This window comes from Crocuta crocuta, unplaced genomic scaffold, assembly GCF_008692635.1.
Source record: "Crocuta crocuta isolate KB4526 unplaced genomic scaffold, BGI_CrCroc_1.0 scaffold132, whole genome shotgun sequence".
In the NCBI taxonomy this organism is placed as follows: domain Eukaryota; kingdom Metazoa; phylum Chordata; class Mammalia; order Carnivora; family Hyaenidae; genus Crocuta; species Crocuta crocuta.
Window position 1 is genome coordinate 333,818 of NW_027528611.1, and position 19,313 is coordinate 353,130.

Consider the following 19,313-nt stretch of genomic DNA (forward strand, 5'->3'; position numbering starts at 1 on the left):
GATGACTTATTTTTCTTAATATTCCTCTGTCTTTCTTGGAATGGACTTACTCTGTCATGGATCATCATGCTTAATTCTGTTTTCCAATATTTTATGTAGCATTTTTGTTATTTATGATGGTTTTTGAGTTTGTAGATGTGGTCACATCTTCCTGTCAGGGTTAAATTGGCTTCATAAGATGTAGCAGAAAACTACTTCTTCCCATATGTGTAGGAATTATTTAAATAACATTGGAATTATCTCATCCTTGACATTTTGAAGAAACCTGTCCCTAAAACTGTTTGGATCAGGCATAATGGGAGGTCCAAGGTCAGGAATACATTTGGGCCAGTAAGGTAGGCTATTTTCTTGGTATTCCTCTCTCCAGTCCAAATCTGAGATTCAATAAGTACATCAGATAGGCTTTTAGTCTCTTTGTTTTTATTGATTTTGCTAACATCATTAGATCCTCTCATTGTTTCTGGAACTGTGCAGAAAACAGTTAATGTGTAAAGACTGAACTGCTATCTTTAAGAAGCCCTGCTTTCAAGGTTGGCCCTTTTCTGGCATCTAGAGGGAAACTTAGATTTAAAAAGTGTTCCTGCCATCAGTTGATAAGAGTGGCTCACTTAAGCAGTTTGTACAAACATTATGGTCTATATTGAATGTTACTTTCCTTCTGGGAGTCTGGAATTTGAATACATGCCAGGCAGGGGCTTCCTACTTGGAACAGCGCCCCCATTATAAGTACTCAGGGCATCAAGTCTCTAACAGGCTTTCTGGTTGGCAACATATAACATGTGTTGTCTGTCACAACTTATTGCTGGGGGAATTAAGCATGTCCCAAGTAATTCCGCTGGGAGAGGACCCATGGCAGATTATGTCTTGTTCTCAAACTTTGCCTCTTGTGCTTTTTCAAAACCTTTGCTAATTTTGCTTTGTATTCTTCAGCTGTAATAAATCAGAGTCATGAGTACAGTCATATGCTGAGTCACAAGAATTGATTTCATATGTCAGGCCAGGACTGTGATATTAAAAGGCAGTGGCAGAGTTATAAAATATAACTTAAAAATCTGTAACCATGTCATTACAGGTGTGGAAGCAATCTCATGGAAGTTAGAAAATTTGTCAAAGATCATATATGTTGATAGTGGCAGAATAAACAGTTTAAAGCTTAATAGACAAGTGAAGAAACGGTTTTGCTCCATGAACTTTAATATTTTTCCCACTTTATCAAATTAAAATCAGTGGTTTAAAAAATTAACTTAATTGGTGTATGTTTCTAAAACATGCTTTTTTAAATGCAGATGGGTGGGCCCAAACTATTACTTTGTAAATAAGCTAGGGCATTGGGCAAAAATATAGTTTTTCAAATATTTTCTGTTTATAAGCTGTAGCATTGGTAATTTTGTTAGCATCATTTGCCTCTTTGCAGTAAGATTCAAAATGGAATCAAATCCTCAATGAATTTTCTCAGAAATTTTGTGTATTTGTGTACCTGAGTAAGGTATGTGACCCTACAACAACAGAGTCTAAATCAGTGGCTCCTTTTCGGCCTGCTCATTAAAATCACTTCTGGAGAGTGATTCCACATTCCAGACCAATTAAATCAGAATTTCTATGGGTGGGGCTCAAGCATCCTCCCTCCTCCTGCCCCCCTCTCTAAAGCTCCTCATGTGATTCCAGTATATGTAAGCTCATTGACAGTCACTGGTCTAATTAAATTATTTTCTACATGGCTAATAAAAATTGTATTCCATAGTAAGTGACTAGTCAGGAAACCATAATTAAAACATAAATTTAGCAAAATGAAATTATATGTATTAGAAGTACAGATCTGGAGAACCTATTAAGATAGATATTTATATATGTAATGTTAATGTTTATTATGTATCAGTTGAAGAATTAAAAGTTTATCTTTGAGGTGGTTAACCAGAAATCAGTAATTTCTCATTAAGAGCCACTTAGTCTCACAACCTGGATAAAATTTTAAGAGAATATTATACCAGAGAATATATTCACTGGGTATATGCATAGCCTTTGTTCAGGCAGGGAAAGAGTCTGTTTAGTTTAGAGCCACGCACCTAAGGAGTGAGATTTTGAAGTCAGATACGAGTAGATTCCAGAATTTCATGGCTAACATAGAAAATAACCATGTTATTTTGAACATTGATTGGGTAAGCCAGCTAGAAATCAAAACAAAAACCAGAAAACAGTCTGATCCTTTGTCTAGAGGACAGTCAATCTTTAATCATATGTCAGAGCAGGGTTTGGCAAACTGTAGTCTTGAGAGTTAAATCTGTCCCTTTTCTGTAACTAGTTTTATTGGAACATAGCCATGCACATTCATTACTTATTGTCTATGGGTATTTTTGGCTTCAGTGGTCTATACAGAGACTGTATAGCTTGCAGAGCCTAAAATATTTACTGACTCTTTGGAGAAAGTTTGCCAATTCCTGTATTAGACTGTTGTATCATGCGTTAAACAATTGAATCATGCATTATTTGCTGACACTTAAGTTGAATTTGGTCTTTCATACACAGGTGACTGGAGATGATTCAGTTTTTAAGGGTTTCAGATGGAGCTTGCAGTTGAAGAAGAGGGATTTGCCTTTACGACTAGGGAACTATGCTGTTAGCTCTCTGATGCTCCTTCTGTAGGGGGCCAGGAACTTGTCCGCTTACCTGGTGCAGGTGTCTCCTTGCCTGACTCCTCTTCCATGTCCTTCTATGTCACCATCCTTGCTGGTGCTCTTTCTGCTGGGGTTGAGCATGGATTAGCAAGTAACTAGGGAACCTGGACTCTGAGGATCTTTCACTGCAGTTTCTGGGGATCGAGGCCATTTTTTGTACACGTTGCTAATATTGGATCTAGATATGGAAGTTTAAAGATTGGGAGTGGCTTAACCTTTAATCCTGGTCCAAGTGGAGAGTTCAAGAAGGTGTGGACGTGTACTGAAGAAGGCACATTCCCCTAGTCTCTGGTGCATTAGAAGGGTAGCAGTAGAGGCTGAGCTGTCAGCCACATCTCCACCTTGGGCATCTGAATGCCAGTGAAGGCTCTTACTCACTTGCTGGATAACTTACCCTTAAAAAAACATTACCTGCAAATATTGGAGAGATTGAAGAATATAAACACTTTTAGCTTTCAAAGAAAATAATTCCCCTTTTTAATAGGTAAAGTTATTAATGATGTTTCAGCCCTTTGATTTTCAGTTACATCTGTAGAAAAAGTATTGCATACAAAAGCAAGGAAGTGCCTATAAATAAGATTAAATGTAATGATGTTCTGGTAAGCAGCCTTGTCATCAGAGCTGAAAGTTTGTACTAGAAGTTACAGTTTTGAAAAAAAATGTTGGGTTGTATTGGGGTTATTCTTTTTTTCTTTTTTTTTTTTTGAGGGAGGGTTAGGATTTCATTAATAAATGCCAGGTTATTTTTGTGACTCTACAAGATTATAATTTTTGTAAAATATTTAATATATTTTCAAACCAGAATCTCTGAAACTGTTAGAAATCTGATGACTTAGTTTATTCTGTTTGTGATTTAGACCTAGATTTATGCATGGATGACTTTTCAACTGGGTATAGTTAGTGATACCCAACCTCATTAAATTAGATCTGTGCTATAAGAGAAGTTCTTCTGGTTGTTGATTTTCCTTTTCCTGAGGTTTTGATAAATAAGGGACCTGTATTTGGGCACAGTTTTCTAGATATGATGGCTCCAAGCGCTTTTGTATTAGAAGACCTGGCATTTCTGTTTTCCTAGTGTGATAAGACTTTGAAGGTAATGGAGTTAATGGAGTCAGGCTCAATTACTTCCCAGAATAAGTTGGTTGATAAAGATACCAGTAATGGTGAAATCTCTCTCGTGTGAATATTTTTATAAGTATTTTAAAGTGTTACTTAGCTATGTTTATAGTATGTGCTTATCTAAGTATACTTCCCTCCCCCCAATAATTCTTATCCCTTCTTTATATAACAGATCAGCGAATATCACCTGTTCTACAAGATGAGTAACAGTCACCCTCTTCGCCCCTTTACTGCCGTGGGGGAAATTGATCATGTGCACATTTTGTCTGAACATATTGGTGCCTTGCTGATTGGAGAAGAATATGGCGACGTCACATTTGTTGTGGAAAAGAAACGCTTTCCTGCCCACAGGGTAATTTTAGCAGCAAGGTGCCAATATTTTCGGTAAGTGTATATTACTTTTCAAAGATTCAAGTCACTTGTGGGAAACACTGATATTTTCTACTCTGTGAAAAATATGTAACAAAGCATAACACTGAACTTTAGCAATCTTTCGATTCGACATCTGTAAGGTTTCCATCTTTGTAGACTTTTAGTTACTTTTTAAAAAATCATCTTTTCCTTCAGAAACCATCTGAGAATTAGAGGGTTAGAAGGCTTTCCAGAGCAGACAGTCCCACACCAACCATTTTTCAAGGCCTCGAGGATATTTCTCAGGCTGTCTTCGTTGCTTCTCACAACTGCTTCTCACAGTTGATGACTGATAGAACTTCAGCCGATTTATTGATTTATTGGCAGATAGCTTCTTGTTGTGTGGGTATGCCAACCTTTGGACTTGCTAATGAACATGTATACCTCTTAGTTTCAGACCACTGAGGCCCAGGACCTATAAGTAACCCAACAGATCTATTGCTAAGATATACAGTTTGGCAATCCCATTAGATTAAAGAGAATTTAAGTATTTATTGAAAGGAAGTTTTATGGTTAGTTATATTAGGATTAAAATTAAGCAAAATATTTATGGACTAAGGTAAAAAAAAAAAATCCTCCTTAGGGGACTTGAGAGGCTCATTCAGTTAGGTGTCTGACTTCAGCTCAGGTCATGATCTTGTGGTTCATGAGTTTGAGTCCCACATCAGGCTCTGTTCTGACAAATCAGAGCCCGGAGCCTGCTTCAGATTCTGTGTCTCCCTCTCTCTGCTCCTTTCCTGTTTGCACTCTGTCTCTCTCTCTCTCTCTCTCAAAAATAAACATTAAATAATTCTAAAAAATCATCCTTATATATAGCTGTTGTTTGTTACTCAAACCTTAAACTTCCAGGCTTATGAATGAATGTAAAGCTAAGCTCTAATTACTCTACATTTTACCTAGTAATTATTAAATGGGAATTACCATTGAATTATAGACTGAGTGGTAATTTATCCTTGATAAATCCTTGGAGTCCATGGTGTCCATATCCATAAAATAATGGATTTACCTGGGAAACTTGATATCTAAAAATTAAGATGCCAAAGGCTTAGAGAAAATTTCAGTTACCTTCTAGTGAAAACTGCAGTCTGATTTTTACAGAGTTAAGTAAGTCAACAGCACAGTATCTAGAGTCACATACACAGTGTCGTAAAGTGAGTCTCTTCAAAATATTTACCATTTAATTGGAACTCTTTTAGTACATTTCAAATATTTTTAGAGCATTCCATTTTGTACCTGCAAAATGCCACCGTCGATGAAGCCAGGAGCTTCAAAAAGAGAGCGTACACTCTCCTACTCCCCCTGCTGGTGGTCAGCTCCACCCTGGCTGCTGGCCTTGGCCTGGTCATTAGTTACCAGCCTCTGTCCTCTGTTTCCAAAGGAAACACTTTTCCTTTGTGTTTCTGTCCCTTTTCTTATTTTTGGTCCACTCATTACTGTTAAAGTGTTAGGTCAGAACTTTTCAGCCTTATGTTTAATATTTATTGATAGAATATACCTTCTTTCAAAAATTATTTGAGACAATTATGTGTGGGTACCTTTAAATGATCAGGATATTCTTAAAAGAAACTCACATACTTTTAGAAACTTGAAGATCATCTTGAGTGAATGGAATATACTCCTCTCACTTACTGAACTTGTTCTTGGTGTCTCTTTGTGGATATTGAACATTTATAATCTGTGATGGCTCATTAGGCTCAACTCAGTCATTACCAAAGCTATCTTAGATTCTCATTGTGGACACTGTTCATATGCAAAGGAAATTTAGGAGAGGCCCTAGTAAGTGTTGTCATAAAGCCTATCAGTTCCCAGATAAGGACAAACTAACTGTACAAGAGGGGATTTTTCACAAGTTGGGGTTTCATATTTGGGGTTCCAAGGGAGCCTTATGAAAACCACTTTTAAAGTATTGAGAATTTAGGTAAATACCATGGATCACGCCATAGGCGGAGTAAGTCTTGGCGAGCCCTCCCTAGGAAAGTATTCTTTAATCTAGTAGTTTTAAGGTTGTGGTGTGGTGCTCTCTAGATTAATGAAAACCTTTACGGGTGTTTTTAGGCAGAGTATAACCTGGTGAAGAAATATGCTCAGAATATTTGTGAATCTTTGCCTGGATGGTTTCAGCTGTTTCCCTGAGGCCAGCAAGAATGCCAAGGCCTGGGGAGCATGGGAGGGGTTTCAGCAGTGGAGAGGACCCTTGAAATGCTAGTCCCGCTCTGAGAATCGTAGGAGCAGGGGAGTCTCTCTTTTGCCCCCTTATTGTCTTGTTTTCACTTTTACACATTTCCTTTCTCACCTGTACTCTCCTTTTCTGCACATCTCCCTGGTCCCCCTCCGGCTGCCCTTCCTTTCCTGATGGATTCGAGGTTTACCTGGTTCATATTATTCCTCCTATAGTAATAGAGGTAGAAATTCAAATTCATTGCCTGACTGGATTATCTGGTTTTCATTTTTTAGATGAGCAGATAAGCAATAATATGGGGATTTTTTTAAATCTGAAAAATACTGAAAAGACAGGAGGAAAAAAACAGTTAAATCACCTATAATCCCATCACCAGTTTCATTTTTAATTTATTAAGTAGCAAATGGAAGTCCTTCCCTCCCAGCCATCTAATCCCATTCCCCAGAGACAACCTCTGTTACAGTGTAAGATGAATTTCCCCTGGTTTTTCTCAATATCAATAGCAATATCCACATATACCTATGTGTATACACATATAAGTAGATGGTATATGCTTTTTTCCATGCAACCCATATGAGTCTGCAACTTGACCTACCTACTGTATCCTGGACATCTTTCCAAGGCTGCATATATTGATCTCCTTTATCTCTAATAGCTGTACAGAATGCATATATCTGTTTTTTTTTTAAACATGTTTCTGTTGATGGACATTTAAGATTTTTTTCAACATTTCCATTGCTTCGGTATACATTCTTAAAATGAATCTTTGCATCGCTTTATTATTTCTCTAGAATTGAGCCCTAACAGTGAGATTACTGAGTTGAAGGGTGTGTACATTTTAGATTTGAAGACAAATTCCTTAAATTACTTTCCCTTAAAGGGGGCCTATTTATAGGCTTGAAGCAGTGCATGAGAGAACCTGTTTTTCCATTGCTTTTGCAGCGTTGAACAGTTAACAGGATTTTTAATTCCTGCTGGTCTGACAGGGGCGAATGGCACCTGAGTGTGTGTAATTGTTTTTATCTGATTATGTCTTTTCCTACAGAGTTTTATTTTTTAAACGTCCTTATCGACCTTTAATATGTTTGTATGGATTTCGCTGTTCCTTACAAAAGAGTACTTTCATCTTTCAGTTTAATGAATGTTTATTACATATTTGAGCTCTCAGGATATTTCATTAGTCCAGTTGTTTATAGAATTAATCCAAAATAGTTTACCAATCATTTCTCTTCCTTTAGAGGAATATTTAAAGTGATTACCATGCATTTTTTCACCTGATTCTTTGTGTCACTAAACAGATTTACGTTTGCATAATGCTGCTAACCATTGTTTCGTGATATTGTGGCAAATCTTATTGGAGGTTTTCCTCACGCGTTTCTTCTCTGATGTGCAGAGCATTACTGTACGGCGGGATGCGGGAGTCTCAGCCCGAAGCAGAAATCCCTCTCCAAGACACCACTGCAGAAGCATTCACAATGCTGCTGAAATACATCTACACCGGGCGGGCAACGCTGACAGATGAGAAGGAGGAGGTGTTGCTGGACTTCCTGAGCCTGGCTCATAAATATGGATTTCCAGAGCTGGAGGACTCTACCTCTGAGTACCTTTGCACCATACTTAACATTCAGAATGTCTGCATGACTTTTGATGTCGCCAGCCTCTACTCACTCCCCAAGTTAACTTGCATGTGCTGCTTGTTTATGGACAGAAATGCTCAAGAGGTACTCTCCAGCGAAGGCTTCCTCTCCCTTTCTAAGGTGTGTCATCGTCCACACGCACTTCACAGGCATTCCCTGGTACTTTAGATTTGTGCTGTAGGAGTAGAGCCAGAGACTGAGAATAAAAAAACTAAAACTCATCGGTCTAGAAGAGGTCGTCTATGTAGCCTCCTGCCTCTGGCTACTGAGACTCTCTGTAGAGCATATAAAAGAGAGGCAAATTGCTTTTGGTTTCTTTTTTAAGATTCTTCTGGTAGGTTGTCTGCGTAAAAGAGACTGTGCTACGGAATGGTTGATGTCAATGTGATGATACTCAGATAGGTTCCTTTGTGGTATTGCATACTATTTTTTGGTTTTGTATATCCGCAACAGAGAGTGCAACTAATAATTCCTTATTGTGAGAGGGAGAATTCATAAAAGAGATCTGATGTGTCATTGGATGTCTTTAAGTCACTGCTTTTTTTTTTTTTTTCCCCCCCTGGCTCAAAAAAATAGTCAAATATTCTCTGAACCCTGGTGGTTGTCTCTCCTTTCTCTTTGTGTGTTCCTCCTAGGACCTGAATATTTCAAATGAGAAAACCTATTTGAAAAGCTACATATTTTGTCTTGAGTGTAAACTGTGGCTTTTATTATCCTACTTACTTTTAAGAGGGAAAGGTCTTCGAGGGTCACACCAAGGTTACTGGAAGTCAGTCTGGAAATCTGAGAATCAAAAATATGGGAGTGCAGTAATACTGTGGAGCAAAAGACTGCGAATTTTAAATGTCAGCTATATCTTACTGACTTAAAAAATTTTTTTTAAACTTTTTTTTTTGAGAGAGAGAGCATGCGAGTGGTGGAGGGGCAGAGAGAGAGAGGCACATGGAGGGGCACATCCAAAGTAGGTTCCAGGCTCTGAGCTGTCAGACAGAGCCCTATGTGGGACTCAGACCCATGAACACAAGATCATGACCTAAGCCGAAGTCAGACCCTCAACTGACTGAGCCAACCAGGTGCCCCCTACTGACTTCTAAATGTAAATTCTCCTGAATAGCCTGAAAGAGTGACCGCTCCCTATGCTGCCGTTTCTTCTTGTTTTGTTGAAGATAGATGCACGGAGGATGTGTTAGAAAGACTAGACATTTGGTGTAGTGGTCCAAGATGTTCATGGCTATTAGTGGAGCTGCTATGGGCAAGGGAGTATATGGCACAAAGGTTAAAGAAAGAAGATGGTCAAAGAGAGTTGCTGACATATAAGTAATGCTTACAGTTCTGTGAGGTTTTACTGATTGATCATATACATGGTTGAGCTCCATGATAACCGGAATTTTTTTTTTGTCCTTTTCAGACAGCACTTTTAAACATCGTATTAAGAGATTCATTTGCAGCTCCTGAAAAAGATATCTTCCTAGCTTTGTTAAATTGGTGTAAGCACAATTCAAAGGAGAACCATGCTGAAATCATGCAGGCTGTGCGTTTACCTCTGATGAGCCTCACTGAACTTCTGAATGTTGTGAGGCCCTCAGGACTGTTGTCTCCCGATGCCATTCTGGATGCTATTAAAGTTCGATCTGAGAGCCGGGATATGGACCTCAATTACAGAGGCATGCTCAGTGAGTACCTGCTTATCCTGATCTCATTAGGAAGTTTTCTCCCTCGTGTGACAGTCTCAGCTACAAAACAAGCTACAAAACTCTACTTGCAGGCATATGTGGTGTGTGGGTCTAAGAACATACAGTTCTGCTTCCTGTTGTTCTCTTAATTCCTCCAGAGACTGGCGAGACTTTGTAGACCCCAAAAATTGTGATTTCTTGCCTTTCCTGGATGGATTTCTTCAGCTGTGCCTGCAGTATCAGAAACACTTTCCCACACAGCTTCTCATGCTAAGACCTTTTCTGCCTTCCTCCATCACATGAGCACTGAGTATGTGCTATGCATTTATTATTTCAGGTACTGGGAACACGGAGATTCTAAGTAATAGTAGTAGCTAACACTTGTGTCACATTTCCAACACTTATGTGAGTTTTCTTATTAATAAATATAATAGTGGTTCACACTTATAAAGCGCTTGTATGTATCAATAACGGTTCTACATGATCATTTTTTTAATGTTTATTTTTGAGAGAGAGAGAGAGTCAAGTGTAAGTAGGGGCGGGGCAGAGAGAGAGGAAAGAATCCGAAGCAGTCTCCAGGTTCTGAGCTGTCAGCACAGAGCCCAACACAGGGTTTGAACTCCTGAACCATAAGATCATGACCTGAGCTGAAGTCGGACGCTAACCGACTGAGCCACCCAGACGTCCCTCTACATGATCATTGAATTCTCAAAACAGCCCTTTGAAGTAGCTACCATTATTGGCTCCATTTCACAAATGAGGAAACTGAAGCACAGAGAGGTTAAATAACTTGTGGAATGTCACACAGAAAGATGCAGAGCTGAGAGTCAGACCTATGTGGGTAGGCTACATAATTAACCGCTATGCAAAGCTGTGTAAATGCAAAATACAGTCTCTGCAGTTGAGCCTTTTGATTTCCTTGTGGAAATAAGACCTACTCCCCTGAAAAGTTCAGTGTACCAGTGTTTAAGACGAACACATGCTTTGAACTTCCGAAGGGGATCTGGGTCGGAAGGATTGAGGGAGATTTCATGGAGGTTATGAAGCCTGAGATGAATCTTCACATTTGACACGAGGGGTTTTGGGGAGGAGTGTATTCAGAGGGGAGGACTGGTTACTACTGAGAGCCAAGCTGGGGCATTTGAATGACTGTGAGCAGGAGAGCTCAGCTAGAGGTAGTAGGCTTGTGTTGATAAACAACACAGGCTGTAGTGGTCAAGTCAGGCAAAATCGTGGAAAGCTTGAGATCTGGCTCATATACAACGAGAAGCTAATTTTCAAGAGGAAGAGAAGCATGAGTATGGTGGTGGTCTGGAAAGATTGATCCATGGAATAATACTTGATGATTTGGAATAGTGAAAACCGATTCAGGGAGACCAGCTAGGTGGGTGTCTGACCTGTGTTGGGTTGATAAACCTTAAACTAGAGTGGTAGTAGGGAAGATGGAAATTTTATATTCTAAAACATTAGATCTTGGTGATTTAGGGGATTAAGAAAACTTTATTTTAATGTTTATTCATTTTTGAGAGAGAGACAGAGACAGAACAGGGAAGGGGCAGAGAGAGGTACAGAATCAGAAGTGAGCTCCAGGCTCCAAGCTGACAGCATGTGAGATCATGACCTGAGCTGAAGTTGGACGCTTATTCGACTGAGCCACCCAGGTACCCCTAAGGGATTAAATCTGAAGATTAAGTTTAGGAGGAAGTTAACCTTAGTTTGTCAAATCTAAGAAACCAGAAGTTCTGAGGTGCCATTGTATTATGTGCCACTAAGAAAGGAAACAGTATTGCCAATTAAACCATGACACACCATCATGTCTGTGTCCCAACTTGAGAAATGTTAAAATTTGAAAAACTGAAGATGCTGAGCTCATATTTGGACTTACTGAGTTTGAGGGTTTCTGGGCCATCTTAGTACTAAGTTCTGTCTCATGTTAGTCATTTCCCTGAGTGATCTTTTCTTTGACCATGGCTCAGACACTCTTGAAAACTGATTGATCTTAAATAGATGTCCTTAGTCTGGACTTCTTTCCTGACTAAACACATTTAGATTTCCTTTTCATTGGGCACTGAAGAAAAAGCATTGGTTTTGGAGCCAGACAAGTTTGACCTCAAATCCTGAATGACTCACTAGTTGTATGACCTGGTATTAAGTTACATAAGGAATTTTACCTTTAGTCTTAATGTTTCCTTATACTGTTATGAGAATTAATTGAAATAATGTGTGTAGAGGCGCCTGGGAGGCTCATTCAGTTAAGTGATTGGACGCTTGATTTGGACTCAGGTCGTGATCTCACAGTTGCAAGATTGAGCCCTGTGTCAGGGTCCATGCTCAGCACTGAGCCTGCTTGGGACTCTCTCACTTCCTCTCTCCTCCTCGCCTCCTTGCACGCTGTCTGTCCCTCTCAAAAAATAAATAAATATACAGTTTTTAAAAAAAGAAATAATGCGTGCAAATAACATCTGTAAGCTCAATTAAGGAAATGATTGTTTTATTACCATTATTTGTATTCTTCCTCATCTCTGTCTGTCTCTGTAGGAATTATCACATTGATCACATTGTTTTAAAATTTTTTGTTTACTTGGCTTTGGTCCTTGAAGGCAGAGATGATCTTTGTAAGGCCTGTTAATCTTTGTATCCTTAACATTTAACATACTGTATAGCATATAGGAGACATTTGGTGAATGAACTCAAGGAGAAATGTCTAATAGCAGTACAAGCATGTTACTGGCATTTAGGAAGCAATCAGAGCTGGTGAAGAAAGAGTTGAAACCTGGGCTGGAGTGTACAGAAAGAAGTGAAGATCAAAAGGATTTTCACAAAAGACTAAATAAAGAAGATCTTTAGCCAATGGGCTGAAGGTAGAGAAGGAAGAATTAGAGAGGTAGGAAGAAAACAGGGTAGGGTTACAGAAGCCCGTTTATATGGAGAGAACTTTTATATGGAGAGAGTGGTCACAGGTGTCCAGTGATGCTGAGGTATAAGAAGAATGAGAATTGAGAGAAAACCTTGGGATATAAATTGTAGTGGGTTGCTGAGTAGTCTGGGCAGAAGCTTGACTAAATGGGGAATTAGGCCATGGGTTTGAAAAGATAGTAAGTACCATGTGTTGACCGTCTAATGTATAAATTGGAGTGAAAGGCAGTTGAGAAATAGTATGGTAGCCAGAGGGAACAGGTCGAGAGATGTCTGGGTGGAGATGAGAGCTGCTAGAGAGTGGTCCTAGGTGAGGGTCAGCCTTGGATTAAAGTATGGGAGGGTAGAAGGGGGAGAGGTAATAAGATACGTAATATAATTTTAGACTTATAAGTTCTCATTGTCAGATCCTCTCGTACAAGTTTCTTTTATCCCCTTCTTGCCCTAGCTTTGGTGTGAGGTGTTGGGAGGACCCTAAAACTGGATTTGCTATAGGGATAGGCTTGGGACATTTTTGTGGGAGCGAGGAGATGCTTTGGACATTTCATGTAGTTAATGGTAGCTTAGAATTGACCAACTGATCAGTATAGGTGTCAGACATGGGTTATGATAAACCCATGAAATTACCATGAAAGGGACTGCTCAGTTCTGGAATGATGTATTTGCTGTTATTATTACCCATAAGTATTAAATTTTTCATTTTGGAATAATTCAGTAGGATCTTGAGGAAGAAATTATACAAATGTTTGGGACTCTTTTGCCTAATTTCTGAACTTGAGAGATGAATAAATAGGCTGTTTTTCTGACTTTTTCACTATATGGATAGCAAAATCAATACTATCAATACTAAGGATGCATATCACTTTCCTATCTGATCCTAAGAAAATAGGTAATTTCCTAAGTAAATGTTATCCAAACATCCTTCACTGTTAGGAAAAAGGGTCTAAAATTTCAGAACTGTTCCTGGGCTGTTCTGGAACAACAGTTCTGCTTATTTTGAAACTATTGACCAAATTTGTTTGTTTGTGTCTTTGTTTTCCCCTGGGTATAGTTTCTGTGTCTTTGGGGACTTTGCATGAACTGTGGAGAAGTTCTGTTCTGAACTAGGGGCAGCACAGATATTAATGCTTTTTCTTTGAGTTTATTAATATTAGTTACTGGAAGGTTCTACACTTAGAGCTGCATATCCTGGGGATTTTAACCAAATTGCAGCAATTTTTTTCTTCCTTAAAAAAGGTGGGGGGTATACCCAAAGGATGTTTTTAATTTACCAGTGATGGTTAGTCTTCCTGGGAAAGTGGTTTTGACTAGTTTTATACATACACCTGGGGAAAAGGAATTAACATTTAATGAAATTATTTCCCCCCCACCCTTAGGGTATTTGAACTACTAGCACTCAGACCATTCCGTTAATGTTTAGTTTTGTCTTAGATATTTCTTCCTTGAAAGTTAGTGCTTTTTCTCTTCGGGCTGAGTTGTACTTTGTTTTGCATGTCTCAGGTTTTAGACTTTGGGGAAAAAGGACAGCAACTTATTGTTTCTTCATGTTTATAGCAGGGAGCATATTACAACTTCCATTCTCAGGATTTCTTTATTGAGTACAAATCAGTCTATTCATAGGACTGCTAAGTTTAATTATTGGTTGATATATAAATATGTATGTGTGTTTAAATCTCTGCTGTAGTTACATGGTACCAATACTCCTGCCCGTAGTTTCCAGTAATTCAGATGGAGAAAGCTTGCCATCTTGCTTTTCTTGCCTAGATGCTTATGAGACTGAGATTCCTGAGGACTGTAATTATGTCCTTCATCCCTGTTTTTTCCAGCATCTAGCACAGTGCCCAAATCTAGACTTTTCAAAGTAAATGAGTGACTGAATGGATCCATCCCTTGCTTCTAGACTACATTTAACAATGTCTCACTGATCACATATCAGCAGTAATAACAGCAGTGAACCTTTAATACTTTCACAACCCTTTGACTCCTGTTTTATTTATCTTTTATAGTTCATAGTATCTTGATCTGTAAACTAGGGGGGTTCACAAAGAATCTCTCCTGAGTATTCCTGTGTGGAGGCATTTCATGTCTGATATGCACTTGTCTGTATTAGACTGTGAGTTGCTGGGGGGCTGAGTCCTGCACAGTCCAGCACACAGAAGGCAGCTTAGAAATTTTTTTTCTTTATATAAATAGGATGAAGGTCCCATTCAGCCCTTAGAAGTTTTCATCCTGTGATCTTTATAAGTAACTTGCCTAAAGTTACTCAGTGAAATCAATGCCTGAGCTGGAACCAAAGTGCTGATCTGACTCACGAGGCCAGTGCTCTTTGGTAAAGGCTCCTGCCTGGGTTATTTTCTAGCTCTGTTTTGTGTTTGGTGCGTCTGAGCACCATCCTGTTAAATGTGGAAAGGAGGCCTGCAGAGAGTGGAGATAATGGGGAGAGTTAAGGGAAGACAGGAGTTGTCAAGAAAGCCATGTGTAATGCACAGTTTTCCGGGGAAGTCAGATCGGGGGGTAGAAGATGGTTGGGGTACAGAATTAGGTAAAGAGATTGCAGTGGGCAGAGAACCAAGTGTGGCTCCAAATGACCCATCGGAGTGGACAGCTGTCTCAGCCTAGATGTAAGAGAACGTTCAATAAAGGAGGAGTAAGGACATAACACAATTAAAGAAAAACACAAGATTTTTAACCTAGAACCACTTGGATTTAGGTACTGTGTTGCTAGCAGCAGGTCCTATTTCATTTCTTGTTAGCTTTTCTTTCCAATGATTGGCTTGTTTCTGCCTACCTGTGGAACTTCAAAGCTTAATTTTTTTTCTTCATGGTTGTAAAATGCATCAAAAATCGTAAATGTTAAGAAAACTGTTGTTACCTGCTATGTTGTTTAATCTCTAACAGTCTATATTTTTTGAGAGCTCCTTTCTCAATCGATATTAGGCAGTAAGAATATATTTATGGTCACTTTTCTTAAATTTAACTATAGGTTCTGTGTGTGTGTGTGTGTACGCATGCGTGCAGGTGTGCGCGCGCACACACACACACACACACACACAAATACTTGGGGGTTGTGTTTTTATCCTGTGAGATAGTCTGATCATGGTCACCATGAGAGGCTTGCCACTTGTGTAAATGTTCCCCATTTTAAAGTGAAAGATACTTTCAGGGAATCTATGTCAAGAATAGTTAGAAAAGTTGTCAGGCACCCTTGAAATGAACTTCAAAAGGAGACTTTAGACTTGTGGTAGCAATTTCATTTCCATTTTAGACTTCTAGAGATGAAGAAACTTGTGTTTAGAGAAAATCAAAGGGTGGCAGCAATTTCTAAATCTGAAAGCTTGAGTTCCTCCTTTTTTTGGCTTGGTCTTGACTGGTGGTGGCAGAACTGGTGGAGATGGTTGCAGTGGTCCTCAGTGACAGACTTCAGACCCCCCATTTTACACCCAGCAGTAAGGGAGCAAATATCTCTTTTTACCAGTGTTATGCATTATTGACACTGAAATGTGCAGATTGGAAGTTTTTGTTTGCTTGCTTTATGAAAAGCTTCATCTCTTGATTGGAGGCATCAGGGGGGCAGGGCCCATCTCTGTCTCCCCCTCTGAGGCATTCTAGTGGTACCTGGTGCAGATTGAGTCCTCAGTAAGTAGTTTTGACTGTTTGAATGCTTTACACTTCCATGATACTATAGCATATCTTATTTGTAGAATAATCTTGACAGTAACCCAGGGAGTGGCTTAGGCACAGCGTTATTTGTGGATGAGAAAACTGATCCAGAGAGACTGACAGGCCTCACTCAGGGGGAGTGGGTAGTAGAGCCCAAGTCTTAAGACTTCAGGTCTGAGACTTAGGTTTTCTCACTTTAAATGCAACTTTGTTTCTTTAAAAAACAAAACAAAAAACCAACTCTATCAGACTCTGTTTTTTCCCTCGGAGTCTCAGGCGACCCTATAGGGAAGGGTTTAGAGAGACAGGTAAGTGTGTCTTCCCATCAGAAACCCTTCCCAGGGAGGTGGCAGGCAGGGCTCCTGGAGGCAGACTGCAAGAATACGTGTGGTTACCACAAGCTAGAGGAACTCCAGAAATTCTAAACCTGTATCCCTTCATGGAAAAAGTTGAGCCTGACTAGGTTTCAATTTGCTTTATTTTTCTGAGTTGCCTTAGCCTTTTGCAAGTTAACTAAACCCACCCAGTCCCCATTTGTCAGCTGCATTTATTGTCATCTTCTGGAGCTACTCCCTTTGAAAAATGTTTTTAAAACCCACATTTTTGAAGAAATATGCAGTGATGAATTACTCACCCCCTTTCCCTAAGAGCCTAATTATAGCTCACACTTTCCCCTATTCAAATCACATAGCTGAGATGTATATGTACTGTGAGAATTCAGTATTTATTTACAATCTGTGAACTTGCTTAGTTCTCTTATTACTGTGTGTTTTTTAGTATATGTTTCATAATAATGATGATTTTTTAAAATGTTTTATTTATTTCTGAGAGAGAGAGAGAGACAACGTGAGCAGGGGAGGGTCAGAGAGAGAGGGAGATACAGAATCTGAAACAGGCTCCGGGCTCTGAGCTAGCTGTCCGCACAGAGCCCGACACAGGGCTCAAACCCATGAACTGAGAGATCATGACCTGAGCCGAAATCGTAGGCTTAACCGATTGAGCCACCCAAGGTGCCCCAGTGACTTTTTTTTTTCCTTAGAGAGCTTACTATGTGCTTTGCAAATATCATCCCACTTAATCCATACAACAAATAAACAAAAACATCTGGGGGTAGATATTGCCTTCTTGAGAAAGTCAAGTTCAGAGAAGGTAACTTCCCCAGAGTGATTTGCCTCATTAAAGGTGCAGCGGCTGTTTGAGCTCTGACTTTGAAGCTCAGGCTCTTAACATGTGCTTTATGCTTTCTGCTGCCTCCTGTCTCTCCTCAGAGAGCGACAGTCAGAATGTCGGCACTTAGAAGACATGCTCCGGCTCTGTGAAGCAGCCTTTGCAAAGAGGACTTGAGTTCCAGGAACAATTGACACTTAACAAATCTAGTGTTGGAGAGGGGAGGGGGCTTAATTATGACCATAATAATGATTTTGATGACAGACTGAATTTCCATTTTTAAAAATCTCAATTGAAGTAAAAATAGATCTTCTTTTAAACATATTGTTGTTTGTTAGCTAGATTAACTGCTTCAATGTGTTTGTGTGTGGCCCATGTCCACTATCTCTGCTGTACTGGAACATGTTTTCTTCTGTTGTCTTATCAGGTATCTGCCCTGTCTGCTTTGCTTGTATATGTTGTTCTTGGTCCAGATGGCTGGTACAGGTCATCTTCTATGCTGTTTTTGTCCTGCAGATAGTAAATTAAAACTCCTAATAGAGGGAACTCAGCGGAGCTGGTTTGTTTGCCTTAGTACGTGTTTTTTTTTCTTTTTCTAGTATTATGAGCTTCTTCCTCTTAACACTAGTCTTAGGGACTTTGTGGCTATGATGGTGTCATTAAATTTAAATGATGTGTAGTATCTTAACCCTCACAGACATTCCAGATCTTCTATCTCCACAGACTTGTCTCTGCCATTTTTAAATTAAATGCACATAATAGAATAAATTAGAATGCTAAAATTTTGTCTTTTCCCCACAATATAGAATAACTTACTAAGTAACTATTAACCTTGCTTTTCTATTTTTAACTGTAGTACCAGAAGAAAATATTGCAACTATGAAGTACGGAGCCCAGGTTGTAAAAGGGGAGCTGAAGTCTGCCTTATTAGATGGCGATACTCAAAATTATGACTTGGATCATGGATTTTCTAGGCACCCAATTGATGATGACTGCCGTTCTGGCATTGAGATTAAGCTAGGTCAGCCCTCTATAATCAACCACATACGGATACTGCTGTGGGACCGGGACAGCCGGTGAGTGATTAGCATGACTTGGAGAGAAAATAACGTATTTGATTGAATTGGCCTAATTTTGTGGTCATCTCCTTTGGTTTTACAGTTTGATGGTTTATTCCCTTGGGATTGTTTTGCTATTTCTCTTGAAGTTCGAGGAGAAGAGGGAAAGGCTATATTCCTTTAAAAAAACATTTTTTGCTTTTTTTCCTGCTTATAAAAGTAATGAATATGTGTTTATCATGGAAAACACAGAATATGTAGAAAAGCACAAAGAAGAAAATAGAAATTGTTAGTAATCTTGCCAGCCATTAATAATCTTTGTATATAACTAGTATATATCTAATTATCTAACTTTGTATATATTTAACTAGTCATATGCACATGTATATACACAAAACAGAAACCTGTAGAACTGTACAGTTTTATAAAATAAAGGTTTTGTGTGTGTTTATGTGGGCTCTGGGTGACAGCCATCATGAAAATGAGAACTCCAGGCTTTTAACCACAAGGAGATGAATTGTGTCAACAACCTGAGTGAGCTTGNTATAAAATAAAGATTTGATGTCTAAAGACTAACTTCACTTTGTAGTTGTGAACATTCTACTCTTCAAAAATACTTGTCTAAAATATTACTTTTGGGAAGAGCCAAGATGGTGGAATGGCATGGAAGTCTTTTATCCATCTCATGCATGTGAAATACAGCTAGATCTACACTAAACCATGCTGCACACCTAGAAAACTAAAATATTACTTTTAATGGTTGGTATTTCACCACCTGGGTTACTGTTATTTATTTACTTGATTCTTCACTTTTGGACATT

The 19,313-nt window shown here is 39.0% G+C and overlaps 1 protein-coding gene across 5 annotated transcripts in view; it reads left to right on the plus strand.

The window, feature by feature from the left end:
* The window catches only part of BTBD9 (BTB domain containing 9), a 404,299-nt gene that overhangs the window by 31,622 nt on the left and 353,364 nt on the right, over window positions 1-19,313 (plus strand). For all 5 annotated transcript variants that reach the window (XM_077754863.1, XM_077754865.1, XM_077754866.1 and 2 more), the window contains exons 2-5: window positions 3,964-4,175; window positions 7,775-8,138; window positions 9,427-9,691; window positions 18,291-18,510. In XM_077754863.1, coding sequence (XP_077610989.1) covers window positions 3,991-4,175; window positions 7,775-8,138; window positions 9,427-9,691; window positions 18,291-18,510 — 1,034 coding nt within the window. In that variant the 5' untranslated portion in view covers window positions 3,964-3,990. The remainder of the gene's footprint in view (window positions 1-3,963; window positions 4,176-7,774; window positions 8,139-9,426; window positions 9,692-18,290; window positions 18,511-19,313) is intronic.